Source organism: Guyanagaster necrorhizus (assembly GCF_019112545.1).
Source record: "Guyanagaster necrorhizus MCA 3950 unplaced genomic scaffold BT62scaffold_9, whole genome shotgun sequence".
NCBI classification, from domain to species: Eukaryota; Fungi; Basidiomycota; class Agaricomycetes; order Agaricales; family Physalacriaceae; genus Guyanagaster; species Guyanagaster necrorhizus.
The window spans coordinates 167,202-184,507 of NW_025064888.1; the positions used below are offsets into that span (position 1 = coordinate 167,202).

General features: G+C 48.1%; 8 protein-coding genes across 8 annotated transcripts; 3 read left to right on the top strand and 5 right to left on the bottom strand.

The window, feature by feature from the left end:
* Positions 1 to 299: 299 nt before the first annotated feature.
* On the top strand, positions 300 to 2,567 carry BT62DRAFT_1004238 (tripeptidyl peptidase A; the record flags this gene model as incomplete). Its single annotated transcript, XM_043177015.1, has 10 exons — positions 300 to 716; positions 769 to 1,368; positions 1,420 to 1,676; positions 1,732 to 1,743; positions 1,793 to 1,868; positions 1,920 to 2,005; positions 2,061 to 2,070; positions 2,124 to 2,378; positions 2,435 to 2,456; positions 2,512 to 2,567. 10 exons carry the CDS (start codon positions 300 to 302, stop codon positions 2,565 to 2,567), a joined length of 1,791 nt encoding a protein of 596 aa, XP_043040996.1.
* A 473-nt stretch (positions 2,568 to 3,040) lies between these two features.
* BT62DRAFT_918792 (tripeptidyl peptidase A) lies at positions 3,041 to 5,440 on the top strand (the record flags this gene model as incomplete). Its single annotated transcript, XM_043184107.1, has 11 exons — positions 3,041 to 3,439; positions 3,493 to 3,922; positions 3,950 to 4,062; positions 4,113 to 4,211; positions 4,264 to 4,339; positions 4,508 to 4,609; positions 4,666 to 4,687; positions 4,736 to 4,895; positions 5,007 to 5,258; positions 5,311 to 5,332; positions 5,382 to 5,440. The coding sequence occupies 11 exons, from the start codon at positions 3,041 to 3,043 to the stop codon at positions 5,438 to 5,440; spliced, it is 1,734 nt and encodes a 577-aa protein (XP_043040997.1).
* A 73-nt stretch (positions 5,441 to 5,513) lies between these two features.
* On the bottom strand, positions 5,514 to 6,674 carry BT62DRAFT_892188 (uncharacterized protein; the record flags this gene model as incomplete). The annotated part of the gene is made up of 7 exons (XM_043183098.1): positions 5,514 to 5,549; positions 5,602 to 5,738; positions 5,791 to 5,903; positions 5,953 to 6,162; positions 6,213 to 6,302; positions 6,356 to 6,535; positions 6,580 to 6,674. The coding sequence occupies 7 exons, from the start codon at positions 6,672 to 6,674 to the stop codon at positions 5,514 to 5,516; spliced, it is 861 nt and encodes a 286-aa protein (XP_043040998.1).
* Positions 6,675 to 6,845: 171 nt separating this feature from the next.
* On the bottom strand, positions 6,846 to 8,389 carry BT62DRAFT_993194 (uncharacterized protein; the record flags this gene model as incomplete). Its single annotated transcript, XM_043190387.1, has 4 exons — positions 8,228 to 8,389; positions 8,121 to 8,171; positions 7,932 to 8,061; positions 6,846 to 7,883 (listed from the first exon to the last, which is right to left on the bottom strand). Exons 1-4 carry the CDS (start codon positions 8,236 to 8,238, stop codon positions 6,846 to 6,848), a joined length of 1,230 nt encoding a protein of 409 aa, XP_043040999.1. The 5' UTR covers positions 8,239 to 8,389.
* Positions 8,390 to 8,623: 234 nt separating this feature from the next.
* BT62DRAFT_993195 (alpha-L RNA-binding motif-containing protein) lies at positions 8,624 to 9,889 on the bottom strand. Its single transcript, XM_043190388.1, has 3 exons — positions 9,745 to 9,889; positions 9,237 to 9,695; positions 8,624 to 9,186 (listed from the first exon to the last, which is right to left on the bottom strand). The coding sequence occupies exons 1-3, from the start codon at positions 9,790 to 9,792 to the stop codon at positions 8,704 to 8,706; spliced, it is 990 nt and encodes a 329-aa protein (XP_043041000.1). The 5' UTR covers positions 9,793 to 9,889; the 3' UTR covers positions 8,624 to 8,703.
* Positions 9,890 to 9,899: 10 nt separating this feature from the next.
* On the top strand, positions 9,900 to 13,374 carry BT62DRAFT_1074893 (gamma-tubulin complex, DGRIP84/SPC97 component). Its single transcript, XM_043179060.1, has 9 exons — positions 9,900 to 10,053; positions 10,101 to 10,388; positions 10,435 to 10,677; positions 10,724 to 11,514; positions 11,561 to 11,979; positions 12,033 to 12,451; positions 12,504 to 12,661; positions 12,715 to 12,721; positions 12,777 to 13,374. The coding sequence occupies exons 1-9, from the start codon at positions 9,976 to 9,978 to the stop codon at positions 12,906 to 12,908; spliced, it is 2,535 nt and encodes an 844-aa protein (XP_043041001.1). The 5' UTR covers positions 9,900 to 9,975; the 3' UTR covers positions 12,909 to 13,374.
* Positions 13,375 to 13,462: 88 nt separating this feature from the next.
* BT62DRAFT_778101 (uncharacterized protein) lies at positions 13,463 to 13,887 on the bottom strand. The gene has a single exon (XM_043182251.1). It carries the CDS (start codon positions 13,758 to 13,760, stop codon positions 13,539 to 13,541), a length of 222 nt encoding a protein of 73 aa, XP_043041002.1. The 5' UTR covers positions 13,761 to 13,887; the 3' UTR covers positions 13,463 to 13,538.
* BT62DRAFT_778133 (DUF699-domain-containing protein) lies at positions 13,463 to 17,256 on the bottom strand. Its single transcript, XM_043182252.1, has 10 exons — positions 17,024 to 17,256; positions 16,677 to 16,971; positions 16,036 to 16,632; positions 15,151 to 15,984; positions 14,972 to 15,088; positions 14,783 to 14,922; positions 14,587 to 14,729; positions 14,141 to 14,541; positions 13,800 to 14,090; positions 13,463 to 13,749 (listed from the first exon to the last, which is right to left on the bottom strand). Exons 1-9 carry the CDS (start codon positions 17,218 to 17,220, stop codon positions 13,800 to 13,802), a joined length of 3,015 nt encoding a protein of 1,004 aa, XP_043041003.1. The 5' UTR covers positions 17,221 to 17,256; the 3' UTR covers positions 13,463 to 13,749.
* Between the last annotated feature and the right edge of the window lie 50 nt (positions 17,257 to 17,306).

Consider the following 17,306-nt stretch of genomic DNA (forward strand, 5'->3'; position numbering starts at 1 on the left):
CTGGTCTGCTGAGCATTTCCGACGGATGCCCAGTGAGTACCGTGTACGATGTTCTGGGATCTTGACTGAATGTTATGAAGCGCACAAAAAGAAAGAAGCAAGCACCGGCAAAACTATTGTTTGACACATGAGGTAAATCAGTGAAATAGGGCGGCCTCAATTACACTATTTCCCATCATCGGGCAGCATCTCCCCATTCTATATCTAGTTTTGTCCCACGGATGTCCTGAATATAAGGACCGCGCCCTTGGAGTCTCCCACTCCCACTCCTCCACAAAAACGCGTCAGGCTGCGCAACGATGAGGCTGCTGCCGCTTATCGCGTTCTTCGTTCCATTTACATTCGCAGATCCAAATACGAAGCGATGGGTCCACAGGGTGAAGGAGACTTTCGATGCACCAAGGGGATGGACAAAACACAGTCTGCCTTCTCCGAACCATATGATCGAGCTCCAGATTGGTCTTCGCCAACCAAACTTTCACATTCTCGAACAGCACCTCTGGGAAGTCAGTGATCCTGACCACCCCCGATACGGTCAGCATCTTTTTAAAGATGAGGTCGACGCGTTGGTCGCCCCCGACGACGAAGGTCTTGAACTTGTACATGAATGGCTTTCTTCGTACGGCGTCGATAAAAACGACATAACTAGGTCGTCGGCACAAGACTGGGTCAGAGTTACGCTACCATTGCAGTTGGTCGAAGAAATGCTGGACACAGTGCGTCGTCGTGTTTTCTCGTCCTCTTAATGCTTTCTCAATGCATGAGTAGTCCTACCACGTCTGGCAACATACTGATGGAGACTACCTTGTCCGCACGACGCATTACAGCCTGCCAGAACCCCTCCTGGACCACATTGACGTTGTACAGCCTACAACGTTGTTTGGACGTTGGAAAGGCATGAAAAGCACCGTTCTTGATTTCGAGGATTTCGACCTAGGGAACGTTGCCAATACGGCCAAATTCGACAGTGAAGCCGACTTCGTCGATCCGACTTGTAACATCTCCATCACCGTTAGCTGTCTAAAACAGCTCTACAATGCTATCGGCTATGTTCCCTCTGATTGTAATAACTATAGCACCATTGGCGTCACCGCATACCTTGAGCAGTATGCGAATGAAGCTGACTTACAGTTGTTTTATCACGACCAGGTTCCTGAGGCCGTTGGTTCCACCTTCGATTTCATTTCGGTGAAGGGTGGTCTCAACGACCAGAACATTAGCTTGGCTGGTGTGGAGGCCAATCTCGATGTTCAATTCGCGTTCGGACTTGCCTTTCCTATCCCTAGAACTTTTTATTCGACTGCTGGTCGTCCACCTTTCATCCCGGATGCGACTTCCACAGAGAATACCAATGAACCGTATAACGATGTACGTATGTAAAGTCAACATGAAATTCAAATTGCTCATTTTTTCCATTAGTGGCTTGATTTTGTCCTGTCGCACCCTGACCCTCCGAGAGTCATCTCCACTAGTTATGGAGAGGCCGAGCAAACGGTACCAGAAAGTTATGCTCGTCGCGCATGCCAAGGCTTCGCTCAACTTGGCGCTCGCGGTGTTACCATGACCTTCCCCAGTGGCGATGGAGGTGTAGGAGACGGTAACCCAGATCCCGCGACCCAACAATGCCAGACCAATGACGGCCAGAACAGGACCCAGTTCATGCCTTCTTTCCCGGCGTATGTAACGGTGTATCCTTGTTCTTAATTTATTCACTCATGCGCTTTATTCAAGCGGATGTCCATAGTTCGCACCACCTCATTTTTCCCACTGCAACCTTTTAACATCTTTCCAGCGTGACTGCAATCGGAGCAACTGTGAACGTCCCCGAGATAGCCGTAGACTTCTCTGGCGGTGGATTTAGCAACTACGTGAGATTTCATCGTAATTGCACTGTTGCTTATTCATTTCTTCGCACATAGTTCCCGCGTCCTTCATACCAAGATGCAGTCATCGAAGCTTACTTGAAAACTATACCAGAAGGTACTTACGAGGGTCTATTCAACAGGTAATGGTCTTTTCTTGTTAGTGCCTTAATCTGTAGTGACATCTGCTGTCTCCAGATCAGGACGGGTACGCAGGAATTTCGGCTCTTCTCATTTATAGATCTCATTTTTTTTTGCCAGGGATTCCCAGATATAGCTGCCCAAGGGAGTCGTTTCCGAGTGTGGTACCAAAACACGTCTATCTCCGTCAGTGGCACCTCCGCGTCATCGCCTACCGCAGCGGGTATTTTCGCATTGTTGAATGATGCTCGGCTCTCCAAAGGCTTGCCGACCCTGGGATTCGTTAATCCTTTATTGTACAAGGGCAAGGTCAGCGCGACATTTAATGACATCACTGTGGGGAACAACCCTGGATGCGGAACTCCTGGATTCAATGTGAGTGCTTGGTGGCCTGCAATAATGTTCAGGACTGATATGACTTATCTGTTCAGGCTACCAAAGGTTGGGATCCTAGTGAGTGCTGCGTCTAGTGCGTCTTTTGGTCTAGTACTGACTGCTAACAATCCAGTAACTGGCTTTGGAACGCCTAACTTTGGACGGTTGAAAGAATTGCTTGCTCCTTAAGGCCTTTTAGCTTGCACACTTTCCAATTGCTTCACGCGTTCTTCAGACTGTACCATTCCTTTCTTATCTGAAGTAACATGTCTAGAAGTAATCCCTAGCGAACCAACCGAGATCATACGGACGCTTTGAACCTAAAAAGTGTTCGAGTTGGATGATTTTCTGACTAGAAATATATATCTCGCCTTCTTAAAACGTCGATCCAGTGCCATGGTAAGTATATTGTCTTCAATTGTTAACATTCTCAGTGAGCTTGGTTGACTGGACACTTGGCTTCTGTATGCTCTACATGGTAAGACTCAATGAGGACCATCTGCTCACACCCGTCGTTTGTGGCGTAACTTCTCTGGTCACATCCACTACGAGTGTTCGTGATGTGTCAAGGCGATCCCGGGGGGACGTTTATGTAATAACCGACACTAGTATAAAATGAATCGAAGCTTTTGGGCGCTTCTCTTCGACTCTTCCCTCTGGACATGAAGCTGTGGGCTGCTCTTTTATCCTTGGCTGCCTCTGGGGCTCTCGCGGTGAATAGCATAAAAGAGACCGTCATTCCTCCTCGTGAATGGATTCGTAACGGACGTCCTCCTTCCAGCCATGTCGTACAACTGCGAATTGGTCTTCGGCAAGCCAACTTTGACGCTCTTGAACGTCACCTGTACGAGGTCAGTGACCCGTCGCACCGCCGTTATGGAGACTACTTGTCCAAGGGCGCAGTGGAGGACCTAGTCGCGCCTCATCCAGAAAGTTTGGCTGCAGTCGACGCGTGGCTCTCGTGTCACGGCCTTCCTGAAAGCGATTACGTCCGTTCTCCGGCCAAGGACTGGTTGACCATCAAAATTCCGGTCAGCCTTGCAGAAGAATTGCTGGACACGGTAAGGAGTTCTATAACATTGACGATCGTATAATAAACACTCCACATTCTCAGAAATATCACGTCTGGAGACACACACACAGTGGCGAGTATATCGTTCGAACTACCAGTTACAGTCTACCATCTCATTTGCACGACCATATCGATGTCATCCAGCCTACAACAATATTCTCCCGTACTATAGGCTTCAGGTCAACCATCCACAATATCAGCGTTTCCCTCTCTACGGCGAACGCTGATGGCACAATCAGAAATCTTGACTCTGGTGCCATCATCGACAACAGCTGCAAATACGCGATTACTCTCAACTGCCTCAAGCAACTATATAACGCCACTACCTACACCGCTACTAATCAATCTGAGAACGGTATCGGTATTACCGGGTACCTAGAACAGTATGCCAATATTCAGGACTTACAGTCTTTCTATGGCGAGCAGCAACCTGTCGCTCTGGGTTCTCAATTTGAATTCGTGTCGATAAATGGTTAGTAACCTATCGGTTATCCAGTAGCTCATACTCAAGACGCCTATGAAGGTGGTCAGAATCCCCAGAATATATCGCAGGCCGGAGCTGAGGCGAACCTTGATGTCCAGTTTGCTTTCGGGTTGAGCTTCCCTATCCAGGTATGTCCATTTGAACGTCGTAGCATTGTTGACTGAAAACCCCGCTTTAGTCTACCTTCTATTCGACGGCTGGTCGTCCACCTTTTATTCCGCCATATCAGAGTGGAAATGCTAGTGCCCCTGCCAATACGAACGAACCTTACGGAGAGGTGATTACTTGCGAATTTCAGTATAATCAGCAGCTTATTGCTACTCGTCTAGTGGCTCGACCATATGTTAAGTCATAATGATCTCCCAGCGACTATTTCCACAAGCTATGGAGATAATGAAGATACCGGTATACATTGCCAAACGTTCAGAATATCGTCACTAATACCTATAGGTTTTCCTTAGTTCCCTTCAACTATGCACTTCGTATCTGCCAAGGTTTCGCAGAACTCGGCAAGTTTCATCGCATGGGCTATCATATGGCCTATTGTCTTCTTCTTTTGCTAACTTTCTACAGGAGCTCGCGGTATCTCTTTACTATTTTCCAGTGGTGACAGCGGTGTCGGTAACGGAGAATGCCTTACGAACGATGGTACCCAGGTCAAAAGATTCGTTCCGAGTTCGTCTAATTATTGTCTTCCTATACTTAAGAAAAGGAACTCAATTTTACTTCAGGTTTCCCTGCATCTTGTCCCTAGTTAGTCGTCATCGGCCCATCGATTGAGTTACAATAACATGTCTGCAGCGTTACGGCAGTAGGTGGAACATCAGGCATACCAGAGCAAGCAGTCTTCTTCTCTGGAGGCGGTTTCAGCAACTATTTCCCCCGTCCCAAGTGGCAGGATAAGTCGGTTAAGAAATACCTCGCAAGCCTTCCAAATGGCACTTACGAGGGCCTTTACAATGTGTGCGTATAAGATTCCCTTCTTTGGATAGAAGATTAGCTAAATGAGATTCTAGCTCCGGAAGAGTACGCTGATTTTAGGTACAGCCAACGATGCTCACAGTTATTATAGGGAATCCCAGACGTGTCTGCGTATGCAGAGTCCTACCGCGTCTGGTACAGAGGAATACCTACCAGTATCGGTGGCACTTCAGCATCAGCGCCAGCATTCGCGGGAATAGTTGCGTTGCTGAACGACGCCCTATTGAAAGCCTCCAACCGAACCCTAGGGTTTTTAAACCCACTGCTCTACGAGAAAGGTTTGGCGGGCCTCAATGACATCAAGTCTGGGAACAATCCCGGATGCGGTACCGACGGATTCAATGTAAGTTATGCATGGACATGACACTTTTACTTGACTGATGATGACACGATAGGCAACTGAAGGCTGGGATCCAGGTCAGTGTAATAACAGCCTCGGCGTTGCTCTTACACTTATGAATGATAGCGACCGGCCTTGGAACTCCCAACTTTGGCAAGCTCAAGGACCTACTGATTGATTGTTAAGGCATCCAAACCAGAAATACAGATATAATCACAGACCTGTAAAGATGTAAAAGAATATACAGAACAACAAAGGTCATTTCCGCATTCGTTTCTTGAAGCGCTCCATGACCTACGTATCGGCGAGTTAAAGAAAAAGGCTCTGAATGACTGCAAGCACAAACCAATTCGTCTGTAGCCATCTGAGGCTTGTCGTTCGACCTTTGTGGTCTGTCTTCTGAAGTAGGCAAACCCATAGCCTCCAATTTGGCGTCCCGCATAATGTCAGCATCCGATTTAGATTTCAGGTTCGGTCGATAGACTGTCTGCGTGTCAAAAGCCTAGCATGCGACGGAACGAAAGTGACAACTCACATCGATTAGCAGCTAAATGAGCTTCGTCGTTATTCGTAAGCCGTCTGTCCTGTTTTCCCTCAGCGACAACACGCTTAGCTTTCTCAGTATCTTCGATGTTTTTCAACCTCGCACTGGTAGGATATTACACGAGAACATTCCGAGGCAAAGGGTACTACTCACTCCATACCAAGGTCGACCTCAGGTATGGCCGTTAGCATTGATATGCTGTTGGTAACACTGCCGTCGTCTGCAGTGGGTTTCTGCTGGTCAACTTTCCATCGATCTGAAATTTGGTACAGCGCCTCCTGGGGATCCACGGGCTTGTTCTTGTTCTCTGAGTCGTCGCGTGGGTGGCTTCTGATCTTAAGGTTCTCCTCTATGTATGCCATCCTACAGAGCCGGGTCAGTATGCAAGCGAGGAGATGCGATGACCCATGCACATGTGCTTATCGACGTCGAGGGCATTGGTTTGTTGAGTGAAGTTATTCGCCCTCACTACCCTCCGAGCCCTAGCATCTCTTTCCTCGTCACTGTAATCACATTATTAACGTGTCACAAAGAGAAAACGTATCCGCGGACGTACTACTCTTCTTCAGGATCGACGGCGGCACCCTTCCTCAGTCCTCCTTGTTCCTGCATTCCCTCAACAGGGAGCTTCCGTTTCTTCTTCGTGTCACCTTTATTCAATCTTGTCGCGTCGATACCCTGCCGCAACTTTCTCAGGCTTCGGAGCTCTATCAGGTCAGATAATCTACGACGTTCCCTGTTATTGAGGCCAACGAACTGTCTGGAACAAAAAGGACGTACGGCAATTTCTCATCACCTTCTTCTATCTCTTTGTCCTCTGATTCCGGCGACACCTCACGAATCCTTGGCTGGGGTCGGGAGCGTTTCTTAATCATGGTTCAAAGTTAAGAAGGATTGTGGCTGTGTTACGGTAGGTAGGCATATGCAACTAGAAGCAAATGCTACAATAAATCAAGTAATTTATTTGGAAAACCAAAGCTACAGAAGTCGTCCATGCGTTGATATAGAACAAGTAAGATGAACGATTTTATACACTAATTACGGTATTAATTTTCAGTCTCTGGTGGTACGGACAAGCCGGAGCGAGCTCGGTCTCCATCACCAATATCTGCGGTGTCACCCAGGGACACGGGAGAAGGAAGTGTACCGATATCGGCAAGAGGGGAGGCATGACGAGAAAGCATGGACTCGGGAGCTCGAACACCACCACGACGAAGCCTCGGCACAGCCAAGGTTCTTTCCTCACTAATTTCTGTGGTAGGCATGCTTACAGGAGAACGAGATGTTACAGGGGTAGGAAAAGGGTACCAACGGCTTGAAGGTAGGGCAGACCTGGGTTCACCGTTTTCCTCGACAATATCTATTATTTCTGCCGGAGGTGAATCGCGGAGTCTGCCTCGTCTGGGAAGGGGAAAAAATCGCCGAGCAGAGGAAGAGGATGGAGGCCAGGCTGATTCTCTTTCTCTGGAGTCTGTGATATGGCTGGGTTCAGGACTCTCCGAGAGAATTCCTAGTGACTGTCTGAGGCTGTCACGTATGGTTGAACGACGGCGGGAGGTAAACTCATTGAAATCGACGGTTCTTGAACGAAAGGGGCGGCGTATGGATGGCACTCTGCTGGGCGATGTATGCGACGAGGTGATGGAAGACAACATTGATGAGGATGTACTATTACGACGAACGTCTGCTGGAGGAGGTGACTGAACTTGGGGATCGGACCCGGAAAGAACGTCAGTTGGAGTAGGGCTGCGATGTCGGACAACGGTAGGAGCACCAGTGGAGCCAATCCATCCATCGTTCCAGCTGTCATTGCCATACGCATCGTAAAGATTGGAGTTGATTCGAACACCTTCCATGGTCGATGACATGGGATCAAGTAGATGGTCAAATTCATCGTCGTCGTCCATGTCAACTACCCGGGCTGGTGGCGAAGTCAAATATTCGGACAACATCGGCCTGCGAGCAATAGATCGACGACGAATAATCTTATAGTCCATGGTCAATGCTCGAAGGCTCTTGGCCGTACGCTCAGCTATGAGTTTACGATCGCTTAAGTTTTGCCGGCTCCGGCGGTCAGCCAATTCCTGATAGACATTGATGAATCAAGCGAGAGACAACGGCATGTTATGCACCTTGACCATTATATCGATGATAGAGGCTGTGAAGGAGTCCCCTGGTTCCAATTCCTCTACAAAATCCCGGTAACTGATAGTGGGTTCCGTCTTCTCTTTCTCCAGCATCGCACGTTTGATAGCCCCGGATCTGGGCGTAGATTAGAATGGAGTCCATTCAATACCTGTACTTGAAAATAGTTCACATACACAAGGCTTTTAATTTTTGTGTTCAAGATATCATCGCAATAGTCAGAAGTCCTGTTCCCGTACAAATCAGCAAGACTGGGATATTGCCACCGCAACAGAAACCCCACCATTTACCCATTTTATAGGGAAGATATAGTTTTAAGGAAAGAATGTCCAAACAGACTCCCGAGAAGAATTAACTTTTAGAGAGCCGGCAGAGAGAGAAGACAAAGCACTGCTGTATCGTCGTGGTGGATAGTGGGTGATGGTGGTCAAGGAGGATCTCAACGGGGCAGGAAAACAAGCGTCATCAAAGATGTGGCTGCAGATTTTCCTTCAGCTATTTTTGGAACATTGCTCTATAGGGTCGGGTCAGTTTTTGACAGTGGCTTCAGTATTACTTTCTGTCGCGTTTGTGTTGTGCGCCCACTCTTCGTTGCTTTGACAACGAAGGCCTAAGGATCCAAAGGGTGATACTTATTCTAGCACTGTCCTCTTCCTAGGAGAATACTTATCATCGTTTAGGCGAACATACAATATTGCAGGCCACGACCCAGTCAGAGCAGGTTTCTTTGTTAATAAGTGTAAGGAATAGAGCACTACGTTATAAGATCACTCCAGACATTGCTGCCGCCCTTTGCTTCGCTGCCTTCCTAAGCCTCTTCCTCTCCGCCTCGAGATTGAGCGGTGTAGGATCAAATGCTCTATCCTCCGGCATCCTAGCTAGTTGTGACTTTGATCTTATGCGCGGCCTGTTCTTCGCATACCACTCCCATGCAAAACGAATGACATCTCCGTCGGCATCATACGGCGTTGGGATTTCAGAATAACCCGGTCGCGCCGTAGGATGGCGAACGTACACGGCGGAGCAGGTGGCAAAATTAGGTTCGATGTAGGCGGGGATAAAAAGCCAAGGAGAGGCATAATGAGGCAGATAGAATGACGTGAGGCTGGGATCATCGCCTTTGCACTTTTCATAGTCGTTCACGTCTGTGACAGGCTCTGACGGTGTTTTGAAGAATCGAATAGCGTCTGGATCGACAGACACCATGTCACCAGGTGCAAGTCGCGTATTGGCGTCCGAGTGCTAAGAATATTTTTCAAGATGTACATATCTGTACGCAATACGATACACACCTTCTTTCCGTTGAGTTTGACTTGACCATGGATGACTAGACGACGGGCTTCATACACACTGTGTGTGAAACAGCACCGGAAAATGAAGACATCTATTCTCCGCTCCACGGGAGAGAACATAAGACTTCCGACGGGGGCTAGTCCTTTCTCTGCCTCTGCTACATGATATTTCTCCACCCTCTCCACCCTCTCTCGTCTGGTAACATGGGCATTCAAAATGGCTGTATCGTCACCAGCATTGACTGAACGAGGTCGGACATTGGGCAGGGTTTCTAGGAGGTACCACCGCTTGAATATTTTTTCTGGAATGTAGTCGCCATGGTAGGCGCGAACAAGGGCTTTTGAGAGCCAACGCTGTTGGAAAAGGGTGCAATTACTGGTTTTCATGTCCCTGATCTTTTGGGCCAAGGGGCCTACTGTCCGTGCCCACAGATTATACAAGTTGACCGGGTTCCAGCTCTACAAAATATAAGAACATTACAATAGAACATAAATAAAATGTGCTGACCATGCGTGGCAAGGCTCTTTTGATATTGAAGATGCCCTTGTCCCGCATTGCTGCCTATGTTCGACCGTCGATGTCTTTCGTTGAGATTGTCGGTAAGAGCACCGAAGAGACGGAAGAGACGAGGGCCAGGAAAGGTGTGACAAATTGTGACCGACCGACTTCATCGCCCACCCTCGCCACCATCGCACTTTTGCTGCCGTCGAATTGACGCTCAACATATCCCTGCTGTTCATGGACTATTACACTCCGCGTTCGAAGACGGGCGCCCGCCAGAAAAAGATATCGTTGTCGGCAAAAGAGTACACCAAGGCAGGATCGTTTCTTTTTCGCTCTTCTGCCTGCCAATCATTGTCCAGATTGCAGGTACGATCGCGTCAGTGCGTCGTAACCGTATTCCGGGAGATGGGCTGGATAATGAGGTCAATGTATGCGACTATTCGTCGCGTGAGGCTCGCCATGAAGGCTACAATGAGCCCTCTTTCATCGCCGAGACTTCCTTCGTGCGTGCACCCCTCAATTCTCGCGTCAGCAATGGCGTCGTTCCACCAAAGTCGAAAGGAAAAGGGAAACAGGAGAGCCTGGACCATGTGTCGGTGGAGATTCAAGAGGCCATTATTCTCGAGGACCTGCTTTATGTCCTTATGGTTGGTGGTTCCGGTTTCCGTACAGTCACTGTCTCATCCTTCATAGGGAATCGAAGGAACATACGTGACTTTTCATCCCGACTATTCGCCTGAAGAAGACGATCCTCTACAAGGCGTTCATTTCTCTGTTTCGTCATCATTGGACTCGTCTTTGCGTGACCTTGTGGAACGAATACTTCCTCTCGGCACGTATTACACAGCCATCTCATCCTTCATTGAACATCGAAGCGATCTTGACTACGGCCTTGTCAACCATGCCCTCTGTGCCGCCATACGTGATATGCTCAAGGTACACACACATTTCAGTTACCGCATCTCGCTGACGCTCCGTACAGGATTATCAAACCCTCCTTTCTCAACTAGAACATGCTTTCAACTACTCTCCTCAATTCTCTCTCCAAAAGCTATGGTTCTATGTGCATCCGACTGTTCATACGCTATCCCTAATCTACCAACTCATCTTAGAGCTAGGGTCGGCAGATGATCCATCTGGAGAACTTTCAGGCTCTTCATCTGACAGTGAGAGCATAGACCCGGAAGAGGAAGCCCGTAACGATGCGCTTGGTATCGGAGGTGCAAAGCTCAAGGCAGTTCTCTCAGAAATCGACAAGAATGGCCTGGCTACAAGCAGTGGTATTGCGGTCAAGGGAGGCGAAGTCCTTACGATTATATATGAACGGATGCAAAACATGTCTGGAGATCCCACAGCGAACATGTTATATGGGTCTCTACTGAAAGCCTCGGGGAAGCCATACGTCAACATGCTCAAAACGTGGATGACGACCGGCAGGTTGGTGGACTCACACGAGGAGCTATTGGTCAAGGAGTCCAAATTCATCGATCGGGGCATTTTGGAGATGGATTATACGGACGAATACTGGGAGCGGAGATACACGTTGAGGGATGGCACGTCCTCTGCAACATCGAAGCGGCATTTGGCCGGTGTTCCCTCTCCTCGGTCTATTGGCGGAAGACTACCCGGAGGCGCCTGTGTACCTCCACTGCTCGAAGGGTGGAAACACAAAATTCTACTTGCGGGAAAGTATCTCAACGTGATTCGTGAGTGTGGCATTGAAATACGGCGAGATCCGCATGACGATGAAGAATGCAGCATGGATGATGAAAAGTCAGTTTCCTAACCTCATCCGTCTTTAATGCTCACATAGTCGCAGGTTCTATGCGTTCATCGAGAAGGCTTATTCACATGCCAATCAGACACTCTTACGACTCCTGATTAAAGACCAGCAACTCATTCCTCGTCTGCGCTCTTTCAAACGTTACTTCTTCCTATCCCATTCCTCCTTCCTGACCCATCTCCTCGACCTCTCGCAGAATGAGCTTCGCAAATCAGCAAAATCGGTGTCCATTGTCAAACTACAAAGTTTGCTAGATCTGGCGTTGAACAACGATGTTCACGGTGACGAAGCTTTATTCAGAGAGGACGTGAAAGTCACGATGGCTGCTACGGGGTTGTACGAGTGGTTGATGAAGGTCGTAGGGGAGAGTGGTCAGATCGGAGACGAAATTGATCCCACGAAAGTCAAGGATGAAAAGAAAGAGAAAGAGAGAGATGAGAAGAAGGCATTGCTTGGTGAGTTTTCTTTTTATCCAACATAGGTTCTGATCTTACCTCCAACTTTTTAGCTATCGATGCATTAGCCTTCGACTACAATGTCAAGTTTCCCCTATCCCTCGTTATGTCACGCAAAACCATCTTGCGGTATCAGCTCCTTTTCCGTTTCCTTCTCAACCTGAAGCACGCTGAGCAGTCCCTCTCCTCCGTATGGGTTGACCATAAAACGACTACATGGCGGCGAACAATGAAAGACCAGCCAGAATTCGAAAAGTGGAAACCTCGAGTGTTTTTACTTCGGGCGCGAATGTTGTCTTTTGTACAGCAGATACTCGCTTTTGCGACGTTCGAGGTCCTTGAGCCTAACTGGCGGGCGTTGGAGGGAAAGCTAGACAAGGTATCGACTGTAGACCAGCTATTGAGGGATCATGTAGATTTTCTGGATACCTGTCTCAAGGAGTGCATGCTGACCAGTTCAAAGCTAATTAAGGTCTCTATTTTCCCTCGCCTTATGTGATGTTTTCTTACCACGGAAGTTATAGGCGTTCTCGAAGCTGACCGCGACATGCTCAATGTTTGCGATGTACGGTCCGTCGTTCACACGGTCGGCGAATAAAGCCGTAGATGGCCTGGAAACGGAGCAAGACAAAGCCCGGAGATGGGATACATTTATCAAGTTTGAAGCCAACTTTAATCACTGGTGAGTCTTTGGTCCCTTTATTTCCGTTGTCCGGTTGCTGACCACCTCATTAGGTTCCCCGTGAGTTATTAAATTCTCTTCCGCCGTAGGGCAATCCACTCATTGTTCCTTGCAGATATACCTTGACTGCGTGCAATATTATGCATCCAGTGAAAATGTGTCCCTGCTGCCACTGGTGGTTCGACTAGGCAGCATCAAAACAGCAGTGCCACCGTCGTCATCCCATCCGCCCGTCCCCTCATCATAATTTTCGGTCTCACAAATGGCTCTCGCCGAGTCACTCAATGTAAACTCTCCAGACCACTTCGGCCGTGTACGTGAGGAATTGACCTTCATCTCCCTTACCTCACCCTTCTGCTGCCCAAACCTGAAGTCCCGTGGACCCTGATATGTGGGCGCTGGAAATACAGACAAGGACAGAGTTGATAGAAGCGAATGGTACCTGTACACGACGATTTAGATGGCATTCTTATGGGCTTTCATCCGCGATGCCTGTCAATAAGGTACTACAGTTTTATAGGGAAAACCAGGATCTAAATATCAAGGCGATGTTGCTTATATTGCTTTGGCGTTTAAGGATGGTGATCGATATCCACAACCAGGGGGACTGCGCTCATAGTTACGAGTGTTTTATCGAGTTCATATGTCTATTAGTCACGCATTTGGTGGTACTTGGACGTCGTGTATTTGATGGGTCTTCGTGCTCGGATATTGTAACATTGACATTGGCGTCCTAATTAGTATAGTCTGTCATGTCGTTGACTAGAATGACGACCCAGAATTGCTCGCAATACGCATCACGCCGGACCAGGCTTGAGCTCACGATACAATTATCGTTACTTATAACACATCCAAGATCATTAGAGTCCGGCCAACACTAATGCTTTGCCTTCTTACCCGAACGCCTCCGCGTCTTCTTCTCCTTCCCTGCATCACCACCTCCAATATCCTCGTCCATTTTTCTTTTCTGTCCGACAACCCCACTATTCTTCTTGATACTTAAGATAGTCTGTCCAGCTTTGACGCCACCAGCAGCAACCCGGCTCTCAGCAGCATTCCAGTCCATCACGCTATCATCGATGGCATATCTAGCCGGCATCAGAGGGTGAGATGTCGAGTCACACCAATATGAGTTTACTCACTTTTTTAGGTCCAAGGCATTGATCATTTCACGTTGCCGTTCCCTTGCCTTCATAGCCTCCTTCTCCTGCTCTCCCGCCTCCTCAAGTTCCTCTTCCACCGACTGGAGAGTGTTCCCAGTTATTTCCACGACGGGTCCAGACGTACGAGACATACCCTCCAAAGATCTATCTGGACCCATAGCTTCTGTCACACCTTCCCTCTGTATATCTATGAGCCGCTTGGCGATCTTCCGTACAATCTTTACAAGCAGAGCAAGGACTTGCGATACGGGTAGCGAAAGTTCAGTCTGTCGTGACCATGGTTAAATAATCCTTCTGGCAATTTCAAATGACATACCTCGATATCCTCGACGCTTTTTCTCTGTATTCCCATTCCCAACAGGATAGCATTTTGAGCTGCACTCAAATTCACGGATGCTTCACTTTTGCCTTCCGCTGTTTCTGCTCGCTTATCCAATCGTCGCTGGAAGTAGAGAGAGGAGATCGTGGGCATTAGATCCATGATAACATGAAAATCCAACACGTTGTTTCCATATGTCTCCAATCGTTTTAGGTCAAAGGGCGTCAGTATTGTCGGTAGTAATGCAGGGGTAAGCGCTTTAACGCCACCGCCTTGTCCGTCCAGGTTCTTCACACCGCTGAAGGTGTTGATAGCCTCTAAAATACTCAGCGCTGTCACACATCCAAACTCGCGGAACTTTGGGAATGACAGTAGGGTAAGGAGGCGTGATCGGAAATCTAATAAAGATGAGTAAACCGTGAAGAGAAGTTTGAATCGCTTACCGGCGGCGAATTCAGCGAGCCATTCTAGCTCACTGTCTTTAGAGCTGTTGAGCCCTCTCAACATAACACATGTATGTTCCCCAGTCAGATCACTGGCCGTCTGGCGAAGATACAACGGCACATAACCCAGTCGCTTCCAGAACCTGAGCAACAATAGTGTAAATAAAGTTCATGGTATAAACCGACATTAGTCTACCTGAGAAGCTGACCAGTCATCCCGTAGCTAACGCCCAGGTAATCCAAATTTTCGGGTTTTCGTTCGGATAGTCGTTGTAGAAGAGGAGGCATTGATTTTGGTGAACGAACAGTGGGTGTGTCAGTGTCTAGGGTTGTAGACTAGATGGATTGAGACAAAAAACATCTTCGAGGAGGAGATATAACGCACGGCATCAATTGCGGTGATATCGGGATAGTCTTCTTGCTGCTCTGTGTCGTCGAAATTATATAGCTCGCCGCTATAGTATGAATTTAGCGCCTGCAGAGCTCTTGAACCATAACCCATCTGTGTAATGGAAATATCAATTAATACTAAGGATGCGAAAACAATGGACAAAATAAGCTTACATTCGCAACTTCAAGTGCCGTAGCAACTCGGACAATTCGAGCGCCACTCATTTCTGCGAACCGCCCCTCTTGGAACTGGTTTGCAACTAGCCATGGTATCAAATCACCTCCCGATCTCAAGCCTCGGCTCAAACCTTCCATGATGGATGCTTTAGATATTGAACCTTCAAGAGCCACCTGAAGTACAACCAATGGCTCAGGGAGGACAGACGCGTTGGCATCACTGATGGGAGGAAGAAGGACGAAGAGGTGGTGCGCGGGTGCATCGGACATCAGTTGGAGGTCGTTAGGCTGGTTCTTATAATGACTTGAAACGTAAAGAGACATCATACGCTGGAGAAAAGCCTCCGACGCAGGATGGAAACTGAATAGGGTGTCTCGGTTCACATAGTAAAGGTCACAGGTCGATGGATGTGGGCACCCGGAGGAGAGGGTAGACGATGCTGGAGTAGGCACGAGGCAGAGAAGGATGTTGAGCCACTTTTCGATTTCGTCATCTTGGGAATATCGAATGGGGGTGGTAAGGGTGACTTCACGAAGGGATCGCAGGGCTTTGGGGCCAGCTTTGGTGGCCGCTTGGACATGGTTTTTCGGTTCGTCATCTTTGGCTGTGGAGGATGTGGGTATAGACGGGCGGGTGGAGTCACGTAACTGCTGGATGAGCTTGAGAGAAAGGGAGCGGCCAGTTCCTTCATATCCATTTATCGTGGAAGCAAGGAAGACAAGGTAAGGTCCAATGAGATTTCTAACAAGTGGTAATGGGATAGCTGCAGCCTCATCGATAATGACTAATTCAGCTTGGCCTAATACATGAGCATCTTCGGGTTGAATGTACTGAAAAACTGATTAATGGGACTGGGAGGTCAACTTAGCTACACAACTAACCTGGATTGTCTGCCGATGATCTTTAAAGACGTTCACTCTCATGATTGCATTGTTGAAATCTGGATTGGTACTCTGAGCTATATCATAGTCGAGGTGCTCTTCGTATCCGAGTGCATCCAGGCCCTTGAATATGAATTCAAAAACGGTCTTCAAATTTTCGGGGCTGGGACTGGTAACAAATATGTTGGAATATCCGTGTGCAAGGGCAGCGGCAATGCCTAGTCCCAGCGCAGCACTCTTCCCGCGACCCCGTCCGGCTGTGAGCGTCACTGTTGACGACAAAGTCTTTTCAGCAATAGCTTCGATAAACGTAAGGATGGCTTGGGCTTGGTCAAGTGTCTTTGTGAGCTGCACGAGGTCACCGGCTGGTTTTGTGGAAGACAATGATGACTTGAGCTCTTGCAAGTCAGAAGACGAGACTTCTTCAGATGGGGGAGTATAAGGCGAGATGTCCTTTCCACGAGAAATGGGCAGAACGTTTAGCTCATCGTCGAGAAAGATGCAATCAGGGCATGACCCTAATGAGAGGATGAAGCGTTCATTGAAGCGAGCGGTGACTGCATCGTGAGATGAAGTTCGATATCGTGAATGGATATCCTATGGAGAGTTAGATGGGACCGGTAGAATAACGATATCCTCACCATAGTCATGGAGTACAACTGTCGAAGCGAAGTCATCGTCTTCAACAAAAGAACCACCAGGCCACCACCTTGGACCGTTTCAATGGTCCGCGCCAAAAGATTCGGTGTTATGGCCTCGAAATCCTGCAACACACACATGCCATAGGTGTTTCCGAGAATTTTGTGCGATTCCTTGTAGTACGTATACCGAATGTCGGTGACCGTCACGAAGATTTCAAAGGGATTTTGGTCGTTTGGTTCACGGATACCGCGTTTGACATCCCTTTTTATTTTTGCCTCCCGTTTCTTTCGATGGCTGGGTATATGCTATTAGTGAGAAGGCATAATCTCAAGAGCAAAGGGCGTACGTGGTGAATCCGAGATCCTTTTTGTAGCACCAAAGTACTGACGGACGTGCAGAGACCCTGGCTTGTGAAAGTAAAAAATGAAGGTTGACGATTTGGTCCCTTCCCTTGTCTCCGACCAAGACTATGAAGGATCTGTGGTTTTTCTTGATATTATTGTTGATTAATATTGGAATGCGCGGATCTAGTTGCTTGCGCATGGTCTACTGACCTTATGCCGTCGAGGAGGAAGGTGAAGGACTTTAAATTTTGGTAAACTGCACGTGAGCAGGCCGGATGGCGCCGC

Excerpts from the sequence above, each read along its gene's own strand:
- BT62DRAFT_993195 (XM_043190388.1), bottom strand. The coding sequence starts at position 9,792 with ATGCGGGACAAGGGCATCTTCAATATCAAAAGAGCCTTGCCACGCATG. Across the intron at positions 9,696-9,744 it reads AAAGAGCCTTGCCACGCATG|AGCTGGAACCCGGTCAACTT; the intron begins GTCAGCACATTT and ends TATATTTTGTAG. Across the intron at positions 9,187-9,236 it reads TCAAACTCAACGGAAAGAAG|CACTCGGACGCCAATACGCG; the intron begins GTGTGTATCGTA and ends AAATATTCTTAG.
- BT62DRAFT_1074893 (XM_043179060.1), top strand. The coding sequence starts at position 9,976 with ATGGACTATTACACTCCGCGTTCGAAGACGGGCGCCCGCCAGAAAAAG. Across the intron at positions 10,389-10,434 it reads ACCTGCTTTATGTCCTTATG|GGAATCGAAGGAACATACGT; the intron begins GTTGGTGGTTCC and ends CATCCTTCATAG. Across the intron at positions 10,678-10,723 it reads CCATACGTGATATGCTCAAG|GATTATCAAACCCTCCTTTC; the intron begins GTACACACACAT and ends CGCTCCGTACAG.
- BT62DRAFT_778101 (XM_043182251.1), bottom strand. The coding sequence starts at position 13,760 with ATGCCGGCTAGATATGCCATCGATGATAGCGTGATGGACTGGAATGCT.
- BT62DRAFT_778133 (XM_043182252.1), bottom strand. The coding sequence starts at position 17,220 with ATGCGCAAGCAACTAGATCCGCGCATTCCAATATTAATCAACAATAAT. Across the intron at positions 16,972-17,023 it reads AAGGATCTCGGATTCACCAC|CCATCGAAAGAAACGGGAGG; the intron begins GTACGCCCTTTG and ends GCATATACCCAG. Across the intron at positions 14,091-14,140 it reads AAAGCGTCGAGGATATCGAG|ACTGAACTTTCGCTACCCGT; the intron begins GTATGTCATTTG and ends TGGTCACGACAG.